This window comes from Nicotiana sylvestris, chromosome 11 (assembly GCF_000393655.2).
Source record: "Nicotiana sylvestris chromosome 11, ASM39365v2, whole genome shotgun sequence".
Lineage (NCBI taxonomy): Eukaryota > Viridiplantae > Streptophyta > Magnoliopsida > Solanales > Solanaceae > Nicotiana > Nicotiana sylvestris.
The window spans coordinates 24,174,932-24,186,696 of NC_091067.1; the positions used below are offsets into that span (position 1 = coordinate 24,174,932).

Consider the following 11,765-nt stretch of genomic DNA (forward strand, 5'->3'; position numbering starts at 1 on the left):
TAACTTCACTACTAATGATCATAATTGGCAAGGAGATGGGGATTCATGAAGGGCAATTAAACAGAAAGCAGCCAGATTGGTTGAGCTTGATGAATTCTCAGCCATGAGAGCCGATATAGCAAAATTGGCAAATCAGATGAATAGAATGACAGTGCAACCAACACAACATATGCAACATGTACAACAAATGTCTATTTGTTGCGAACTATGTGGTGACAGTCATATGAGTGACATGTGCCCCACGAATCCTGAATTCATATACTATGTGGGGCAACATAGCAGCGGTCCAATAAATCAACATGCACAATATGGGAACACTTACAATCCAAATTGGAAGAATCATCCCAACTTTTCATGGGGTGGAAATCAGCCAAATTAGAATTATTAAATACCCCAAGAAAATTTCAATCAACCTCAGAAGCCACCCCAACAAATGGAAGAGAGTACGAATGACTTGCTAAAGAAGTTGTTGCTTGACAATCAACAACTCAGAACCGATTTTAGAAATCTTGAGAGGCAAATGGGGCAATTAGCAGCAAGTCAAAATACTAGACCTGCAGGGGCCCTCCCCAATGATACAGAGAAGAACTCTCAAGTTAATGCAGTTACGCTTAGAAACGGGAGGGAACTAGAGGAAGTGCCAAAGAAGAGAAAGGACAAGCCTATACGTGAGGGGGAGTTGATTCCTAAAGCAACACATGAGTCAAATAAAGATGATGTAACTTCAGAGCCAGTGGAGGCTATAAGGCCACCACCACCTTTCCCCCAAAGATTGTAGAAAAAGAATGATGATCGCATGTTCAGCAAATTTCTCTCTATGTTGAGCCAGGTTCAATATTCCACTTGTGGATATACTTCGTGAAATTCCAAAGTATGCTAAGTACATAAAAGATATAGTGGCTCACAAGAGAAGATTGACTGAATTTAAGACAGTTGCACTTACTGAGGAGTGCACTTCAAGGGTCCAAAACAAGCTCCCTCAAAAGCTTAAGGATCCTGGCAGCTTCACCATCCCTGTGCAAATTGGTAATATTGATGTTGGTCGTTCACTTTATGATTTGGGGCAAGCATAAATCTGATGCCCTTATCCTTGTTCAAGAAATTGGGTCTGGGAGCTCCAAGACCAACTACTGTGATGTTGCAGCTGACTGATAGGTCCATAACACATCTTGAGGGAGTGATTGAAGATGTGTCGCTGCAAATTGGGAAATTTATCTTTCATGCAGACTTCATTATCCTAGATTATGAGGCTGATGAATTGGTTCCAATCATATTGGGACGACCTCTCTTGGCTATTGGTGATGCAATTATTAAAGTGAGAGAGGGAAAAATGATTTTGAGGGTGGATAGCAAGGAAGCAGTCTTTAATGTCTACAAAGCAATCCAACTTCCCCGCCACTATGAGGAGCTCTCAATGATATCTGTTGTGGAGGTTGATGACTAAATTCTTGACACGAGTGTATATCTAGACGATTCTCTAGAGAATGCACTTATGTTGTTCAATAGCTTGGAGATTGATGATGAGGTTGAGGAGATGATGCATATCCTAGATGCATCTTGTGCTTACATGCAAGGGATACACCCCTTTGAGCCCCTGAATAGGCCAAGTGGGCCTCCTCCAAAGCTGTCAATTGAGGAAGCTCCAAAATTGGAGCTTAAACCCATGCCTCCTCACCTTCAATATGCTTATTTGGGTGATTCTGACACTTTACCTGTTATTGTTTCTTCTGACTTGTCTAAATTGCAGGAAGAGAAGCTGTTGAGAGTGCTACGTGAGCACAAGCAAGCAATTGGGTGGACAATGTCTGACATTAAGGGCATTAGTCCAGCTTTTTGCATACATAAAATCCTCATGGAGGACGGACACAAGCCAAGTGTAGAGCAACAACGCCGACTAAATCCAATTATGAAAGTGGTGGTAAGAAAAGAAATGATTAAGTGGCTTGATGCATGTATTATATTTCTAATCTCGGATAGCAAATGGGTAAGCCCCGTTCAATGTGTACCTAAGAAAGGGGGGATAACTATAGTGGTCAATTAAAATAATGACTTGATTCCCACACGAACTGTCACTGGGTGGAGAATTTGCATAGATTATAGAAAATTGAACAATGCCACTCGAAAGGACCACTTCCTCCTCCCCTTTATTGCTCAAATGCTTGATAGATTAGCTAGCCAGGAATACTATTGTTTCTTAGATTGTTATGCGGGTTATAATCAGATTGCTATAGCCCCAGAGGACCAAGAGAACACCATATTTACGTGTCCCTATAGCACGTATGCGTTCAATAGAATGCCCTTTGGTCTATGTAATGCACCCGCGACTTTTCAAAGGTGTATGATGGTTAATTTTAATGACATGGTTGAAAGATTTGTGGAAGTGTTCTTGGATGACTTTTCTATGTTTGGATGATCTTTTGCTAATTATTTAATGAACCTTGATAAAGTGCTTGCTAGGTGTGAAGAGACGAACCTGGTGCTAAACTGGGAAAAATGTCATTTCTTGGTACGTGAAGGTATATTTTTGGGGCATAAGGTGTCCAAAAATGGTTTGCAGTGGGACAAAGCAAAGGTGGAAGCGATTGAAAAATTGCCCCCACCGACGTCCATCAAAGGCATTCACAGTTTATTGGGCCATGCAGGTTTTATCGTCGTTTCATTAAAGATTTTTCGAAAATCTCTTCTCCTTTGTGCAGGATTCTTGAGAAAGATGTCCCCTTCAAGTTTGATGATGCCTGTCTGAAAGCATTTGAGGAGTTGAAGGGAATGTTGGTGACTGCACCAATTATCATTGCTCCGGATTGGGAGCAACCATTTGGGTTGATGTGCGATGCGAGTGACATAGCAATCGAAGCTGTTTTGGGGCAAAGGAGAAATAAGATCTTTCACTCCATTTACTATGTGAGCAAAACTCTAAATCCAGCCCATATGAACTACACAGTTACTGAAAAAGAGTTGCTTGTAATGGTGTGGGCGTTTGACAAGTTCAGATCCTATATAGTGGGAACCAAAGTCATCGTCTACATAGATCATTCAACTATCAGATACTTGTTTGAAAAGAAAGACGCCAAGCCAAGGCTGATTCGTTGGGTCCTCCTCCTACAAGAGTTTGACTTAGAGATCCGAGATCGAAAAGGGACAGAGAATAAAGTGGCTAATCACTTGTCCAAATTAGAAAATCGGAGCCATGTAGCTGAGGGAGAGTCAATCAAAGAAACATTTCCTGATGAGCAACCATTAGAAATCACCTCAAGTGAAGCCCCGTGGTATGCAGATTATGTGAGATTTATTGCAAGTGGGGTGACACCACCAGATTTGACATCTGATAATAGAAGAAGATTTCTACATGATGTGAGGTTCTACATGTGGGATGAGCCATTCCTATATAAGCATTGTGCAGATCAATTAGTACGAAGGTGTGTTCCCGTGGAGGAGATGCACGCAATATTGCATGACTGTCATGACTCTCCATATGGAGGTCATCACGGTGGGGATAGAACCGCTCGAAAGGTGCTACAATCTGTTTTTTATTGGCCAAAATTGTTTAAGGATGCACATGCCTTTGTTAAAATGTGTGACAGATGCCAAAGAAACGGAACAATCACGAAAAAGCATGAGATGCCTTTATAGAATATACTGGCAGTAGAGCTTTTTGATGTTTGGGGGATCGATTTCATGGGACCATTCCCATACTTTAATGGTCACAGGTACATCTTGGTGGCGGTCGACTATGTGTTTAAGTTGGTGGAGGCCATTGCTCTTCCTACTAATGATGCAAAAGTAGTGGTAAGCTTTGTAAAGAAGCACATCTTCACACGCTTTGGGACTCTAAGAGTGTTGATAAGTGATGGAGGAACTCCCTTCTGTAATAAATTGTTGAATAATGTTCTTGAAAAGTATGGAGTTAAACACAAGGTTTCCACTGCCTATCATCCCTAGACGAGTGGTCAAGTTGAAGTTTCAAATAGAGAGGTAAAGCAGATTCTGGAGAAAATAGTAAGTGGAAATAGAAAGGACTGGGCAGGGAAGCTGGACGACACATTATGGGCATATCGCACTGCATACAAGACTCTCATAGGTACTTCTCCGTACAGGTTAGTTTATGGGAAGGCGTGTCATTTGCCCATTGAGCTTGAACACAAAGCCTATTTGGAGATTAAAAAGCTAAATATGAAGATGGACTTAGCCGGTGAGAAGAGATTGCTACAACTTAACGAGCTTGATGAGTTCTGGTTGCTAAAATAGCCAAACGTTTAATACATCCCTGAATCCGGTGTCACAAATGCACGAGCTACTAGAATAGTACATACAAGGGTCTGAAATAACATAAAGCCATCTAAAAAGAAGATACACAGCTAAATAAAAACAAAGAAGGGGACCCCAGGAGCTACGGGTGCTGAGCAGTTGTACCTCAAGTCCCTGAAGGCTGTCCAATTCGAGCTCACTAGTAGCAGCCACTGGGACCGACTCCAAAATTTGTGCAAGAAATGCAGAGTATATTATGAGTACAACTGATCTCATGTACTCTGTAAGTGCCGATCCTAACTTCGACGAAGTAGCGACGAGGCTAAGGCGGGTCACCTACACTACAACCTGTACGCAGTATAGAATAATGATAGAAAATGGAAATACGGAACATGATAAAATAGTCAACTGAAAATAATAACTACAGCCTCAAGAAATAAACCAGTTCCGTCCAGAGTTACTAGTCCTTAGAGTTTCAACAACAACACCGAAAACCAACACAGCTCGAGGAAATAGAAACACATAGGTTGTTGCGGCGCGCAACCTGATCCCACCATACAATACAAAATCCTCCCTTATTTCACTATAACAACATCAACAACAAAGATAATATATATAGATATGTTGCGCCGCGCAACCCGATCCCACCATGTAACGATATTAGTATCATAACACACCCTTATTTTACTGTAACTGTTGATACTCAATTTTTCCCTCATATATTTTTAAATATGCATACATAGTTTCAAAATATTATACACGCGTTTACAAACATGCACAAGTATTTTTACAAGTTTTCTATAATTTTTAAAAGACTTAAATAAATTTATTTCTGCATTCTTAATTATATAAATATTCAATAATTATCACTCATATTACTTTATGATGATTGAATCATATAAATTTATCATTTATGCTCATATAAGTGTCTAACTATTTTAATCGCATTTTTTATAATTACATTTGCATTTTTAAGACTATAATTGCATATTTTGCAATAATAGCCCATGCATATGTATAATTACATTATCTATACAGAAAATGACTCTTTATATTTTTAAAATGTTAATAAATTATTTTAAATCATTTTAATGCATAAATCACATTTTTATCATTTATAAATTATTTTATTATTTTATTTTATTAAATTAAATAGGTATTTAAAACATAGCCCTTTCTTAATTAAATTTCCTAACCTAACCCAACCCAAATACCCGTCCAACCTGACCCAGAACCCCCTCTGATCGTGGCTGTTGATCTTTAAGATCAACGGTCCACGTTATTTCTTACCTTTTAAATTCAATAAACCCCAAAACTACCCATTTCTCTCAGACACCGCCGCCCTCTTCTCCTCTCTTCTCTCAGACGCTCTCAAACCCTAGAGTGTCGTCTCTCAAAAACTCCCCCCAAATTCCTTTGATTCCCAACCGGATATGGAATCATTTGGTGATTTACTGTCGTATCCTACCCCTTACCTCTACTAGTTGTTCGATTTTCATGTTACTTAATGGGATCTCAAGGGATTCGAACCAGATTTGGTTCAAATCTTTCGTCTTTTCGATTAATCCTCCTATATTCAACCCTATGTCTGTGAGTACTATCATTTTCGTGTTCTCGTGACTTCAAATCTCTAGTTCGAACCAGATTTTCTACCTCTATTCATAAACCTAGCTATTTTTGTTAAATCTGTTTAGATCTCTTTAGATGTGAGATGGTTTTGATTTTGTTTGGTATTTTCCTTAAAGATTTTCTGCTTTTACTATTATTGTTAAACGATTTTATTTTACCCCAGGGTTTGATCTCTAATGGGTTTTCTATGAAAATGCTTAGACATTTAAAAGTTTTCAACTATGGTTTTCTTCTTTACTATTTCGACCGATCCTTTTTGAGTTTCATCTCTATGCCTTTGACATATCCTAGGGTTTTGATTCTCTGGCTATTTATCTTGTGGTCTTATGCCTGTTACCTTTAAATCTGTCAATTAAGTTGTTAATTGATTTACTTACCTAAATTAGGGTTTGAATTTAGAATCCATATTTCCTTATTTAAGTTTTACTTGTTCTTACCCTATTTATGTATCCGTATTATTGGCTTGATTGTGTGTCCTAATTCCTAATTGATTCTGAAAACTGTTTCTTACCTTATTAACCTTGATCTTAATTATAGATTGATTTTGTGTAGAGATATTTCCTTAAATTAAGTAGTACTTATTTGATTTTGTCCTCTTAATTGATTCCTGACTGATTGCTAATTGATTTTTCATACCTTATGTATGTATGATTGATTTATTACCTTATGTGACCTACCCTATTGCATTCTATAAAAACCCTTTTTTTCTGATTTTCAAGAGACAGACTCAGACACTTACACGACTACACTCAGAAAGAAACAAACACACACATACAAACTCTTTCTCTTATTCAAACCTTTCTATTACTTGCATTTGCTACATTGTCTAGCCAGCTAAAAGCCAAGGCTAGACTATTGGATTCTGCATACTTTCAACTTCCTGTTTGCTTTTTTCTAAGTGGTATGTCTCTACTTCTGCTATCATTCAACATGCTATGTAATTAGACCTATGTGCTTCATGCTTGTTGATCTTAATCATCATGTCTACTTCTATTTAATGTGACCTATGTGCTTCTTATTTTCAGCATGTCTGTTAGACCTATGTTTATTTGTTTCTCAACTAGCATGATTTCCCTCCTGGTTTAAGTGTTCACCCCCTAATAGGTTCCTGAATAATTCATGATTTTCTATGCTTCCAACTTTTGCTACCTTTCTGTATGACTGTCCAATTAGGACCCTGATCCCAACATACTATTCTTTAATACATGTCCATAGGATAACCTAGTGATAACTAGTGAACTAAGTCAATCCCCAGGCAATATGGAACCTTGATTGAACTGGCTGTGACTATGTTCTGCTATGTTGTTGATTGATATCTGAGTTCAATCTAGTAAATGTGGTTCTGTTGCAATGTTGATCTTGTGATCTGTTTCTATGCACTTCTGAAATCCAAACTATTTTTAAAAAAAACTATCTCCTACTTTTATACACTATTTTCAACTCCAACTCTTAGTTAACTAGGGTCTTGCTACCCTCAACGTGAGCACTATTTAGGTCCATGAGATCCTCTGAACTATAACATATTGGGGCTGATTTCCAATCCTTTATGAGTTGCTTATGAACATTTGTTCTCTAGTGTGAGCACTGCCCTGGGTTCTCGAAGACCTTGGGAACTCTGACACACTAGAGATTGGGTTCTTTGTGCTTTGTCGATGGTTACTGTGTATCTCTAAGCTTTGGAGCTGTTATGGTTTGAAGGCCTGGGTTATCCGGATGCATTTGGACTGCTGCAGGCCTCCTATAGTTATATATTTTGTAATTTATCAATTGCTTATAGTCTGTGATAATTATTTGTAATAACGATGTGGTAATAATGAATTGGGAAAAACTGGGCCTAGTTTAATGTTTGCATGAGAATGAGGTAGAAAACCTGCTTTAGGTGCATGTTTCTTTCAAATATTTTCATTACTATATGTTAGATATCCTACCTATAGGTTATTTACTTGTTCAGTTATATTCTGTTACTGTATGTAGTAGATAACATGCCTATATGTATTTGTTTCAATACATTCTGTTACTGTGTGTTGTAGATAACATGCATATAGGATTTAATTTGTTCAACATGTTCTGATTCACTTTTGGATGCCATGCCTATGGGATCAAAAAGTAGTTATGAATATCCCGTCAAGATTCACTACTGCATTTAAATCATGCCCACAAAGTTTCAAAATCAGTTCTGCATTTTTTAAAATCACGCCTATAAAATTTTAAATCACTTCTGCGTTTAGATACCATATCTATAGGAAATTTCAGAAGATAGATACCATATCTATAGGAAATTTCAAAATCATTTTTGCATTTAGATACCCTATCTATAGGAAATTTTAGAAGATAGATACTATGTCTATAGAAAATTTCAGAATCATTTTTGCATTTAGATACCATGCATATAGGAAATTTCGCTGACAAGAGGGGTTGCTCTGATGGTAAGCAACCTCCACCTCCAACCAAGAGGTTGTGAGTTCGAGTCACCCCAAGAGCAAGGTGGGAAGTTCTTGGAGGGAAGGATGTCGAGAGTCTATTTGGAAACAACCTCTCTACCCTAGGGTAGGGGTAAGGTCTGCGTACACACTACCCTCCTTAGACCCTACTAGTGGGATTATACTGGGTTGTTGTTGTTGTTGTTGTTGTTGTTACCTATAGGAAATTTCAGAAGATAGATACCATGTCTATAGGAAATTTCAAATTCATTTTTGCATTTAGATACCATGTCTATAGGAAATTTCAGAATCATTTTTGCATTTAGATACCATGCCTATAAGGTCTTAAGATCAAATTTTCTACACTTAGATATCATGCCTGTAGGGTCTAAAAGATAAAATCAGCCTGCTAAAACCAGTAACTGTTTATAGCTCAGATACCCGATTTATAAAATTCTATCCAGCTATCACTTAGGCAATCTTGTAAGTTAATTGGATTCTAGGTTTAAAATTGCTATTTTCCTACTGCTTTAAACCTGCTCAGATTCATGAAGTAATAAAATCAGTAGGCAAACTGATTAGGTATTTACTGCCCTGCCTTAATGAAACTGCTGCATATTTTGTGCTCATCTAGATATCCTGCTATAGGACTTTAAATCGTTTAAAACTGTTTGTTTAAGGCGTGTAATGCATGCATAAGGAACATACTGGATGCTATTAGAACGCTTAGGTAACAATAATTAAGGGGAAGGTAATTGGGTAGTAAAGGATATGATGACCTGTGCGCTAATGCTACGTGTAACACCTCTATTTGAGGAAAGTTTACCGAGTATTGCACAGAAGTGATCCTATAGGCTAATAAACCTAGGATCCCCTTTATTCCCATTTAAATAATCTCAATATTTGTTTAAGTTGCTTATGACTAATTCACTTAAATTGAGTTTGGTTGGGACCCACCGTTGTGGACCTCGAGGGGTGACTAACACCTTCCCCTCAAGGTTATTTTGATCCCTTACCCAATCTCTGGTAGATCAGTTTATGAGTTATTTGCTTTAGGTGCCCTAACGCACCTCAAATTTGTTAGGTGGCGACTCTTCAAATTCCATACCCCTTCCCAAAAGGGAATGGGTTGTCCCAAAAAATGTCGAAACCCGGACTCCGTGAGGAAAAAGGGGGCACATTAGCATGGCGACTCTGCTGGGGATATTAGGCTCTTACCATAACAAACTTGTTTTTGTGAATTAGTCTCAAGCATGCTTTATTCTGTTAATACATGTGCACCCTTTCCCCCCCCCCTTATTTGGATTTAATTGCCTACTTTTAAGCATTTATGATTTCCTTCGCTACAGAAGCCGATTTGTCTCCCTGTTTCTTTCTTAACGTCTTTCAATTATAAAATACCGCATTTATCATTTTTAACATGCAAATACGTGACAGCATGCTATTTATTGTTGCATAAATCATGCTCAATATCATATTCCACTAGTGTGTAATCAATCATATAGGAACGCTTGATGAGTGTTTGTGCTCTTCCTATGTATCAACCTTTAAATTTGGAAAGGCATATTTGCGGTAAAACTAGTCGATCAGTGGTGCAGTCGACGGTTGTAAGCACGTGATTTTTTCCCTATATGAGACTCCCAAAAAATTCAAAAATAAAATAATTTTCCTTGGTGTGCAATTTTGTTATATTTTGTGATATTTTGAATAACTATTTGTATGTTTGTCTGCGCATGTTTATTTGTTAAATTATTAAAAATACAAAAATATGTCGCATTTCGCATGTAGGATTTAGTTCTACAATTGTTAGTAATTAAGTTTGTTTTACAAAAAAATAAAAATCACAAAAATAGGCATCGTTTGCATTTTTAGCATTTAATGTCCAAATATACAATTTTATGCTTAATTATTACTTAATTGTGCGTTAATTGTTATGGGGAGTTAAGTTGCGCTTTTATAACTTAATTTAGTTCTTAATAATAGTTTAAGTATTTCTATAATTTAGTTTAAGGAAAATAAAAGAGGAAATGAGAGCAAAAAATAAAGAAAATCGGAATTGGGCTCAAATTTAAGTCATAGGTCCAAAGAGACCCAATCTTCCAAAAACGACCCAGTCCATTTCGAACTGGGTCGACCCGGTCCGCCCCATTAACCCAAATACCCAACACCCTTCTTCATTTTTCAAAACACAAAAACAAAACAAAACCCTAAAAACAAAAAAGGGATCCCCCCCCCAACCTTGGTTTCTTCTTCTCCATCTCCAAAATAATGACCTCCCATGGCTGCCTTTACCTTCTTCTTCGACCACTCGCTTCCAGACCCAGCACCATCGTCACCCCAAGCCACGAAGCCCAAGCCATGGCAGCTTCTCCTTCACTCGTGTACACACCCCATAGACACACCGAACGACCCCGTCTTCGTCGCCAAGCTCAAGCTTGAGCTCCCATGGCGATTTTTCCTTCTCGACGACCAGCGTCGTCCCCAGCTGCTTCTTGCTGCCTCTGCGTCGTCCGCTTCAAGCTCGAGCTGCTGCTCCATTTTTTCCCATAGCTGCTGAACGCAACAGCAGTAGACGACCACTGCTCCTTTTCCTCCATTGATGCTGCGTCAACCAGCTGTTTCTTCCATCTTTCATCGACGCCGCTGTCAACCATTTGCCCCCGCGTCCAGCTCCCTCGTCCATGGATGTTGCTGCTACTATTTCAGTCTTCTTCCTCATCGACGACCTTAGTCGTTGAACGCAGCAACATGTCGACGCCCATAGCTGCTTCAGCTGCGTCCGCCACTGTCCTTCGTCCCCAGCTGCTTCATGCTGCTCCATCATCTTCGTCTTCGTCGTTGTTTTGAATCGGTTAGTTGGTTTATGTTTCAAATTTCGTCCATATTTTTGTTCGTTGTTTTTCGGATCCAAAATCGATAAATGATTCAATTCTTGTTTTGTTTTTCCGTCGTTGAAATAATTTTTTAGTTTGTTCATATGTTTTGTTGAATTAATTTGCAGATTTCAAATGGAAATTAATTAATTTGTTTTTCATGTTTATTTCATGTTTGTTTTATTGTTTAGGTAAAAATTTGTTAGTTTAATGTTTGTTAGATTCAAACTGAAATTTAATTGATTATTTCTTCAATTTGTTTCATGTTGTTATGTATTTTCCAGAAAATTATTAATGTTGTTTGAGTCATTTAATCCGTCATGTTTGTTGTTTTAAAAAATAGATTCATTCATGTTCATACTTTGTTTGGTTGATCTTGAATCCGAAATTTGTATAGTTTGATTTCTTGTTTATCATTTATGATTATTTCTTGAATTTGTCTCATAATCTTGTTTAAGTTTAATATAGGAATTGTTGGTTGTAATGTTGTTAGAGTTGATTTTAAGTTCAATATTATTGAATTTAGAAATCTAAATATACTTGTTTGATTGTTGTTGTTGAATCTGAAAATAGGTTTGTTTGTTGCTAAAAATATTGT

At 37.7% G+C, this 11,765-nt stretch overlaps 1 protein-coding gene across 1 annotated transcript; it reads left to right on the top strand.

Annotated features, from left to right (window-relative positions):
• The first annotated feature begins 1,078 nt into the window (after positions 1 to 1,078).
• On the top strand, positions 1,079 to 1,444 carry LOC104242351 (uncharacterized). The gene has a single exon (XM_009797386.1). It carries the CDS (start codon positions 1,079 to 1,081, stop codon positions 1,442 to 1,444), a length of 366 nt encoding a protein of 121 aa, XP_009795688.1.
• The last annotated feature ends 10,321 nt before the right edge of the window (positions 1,445 to 11,765 follow it).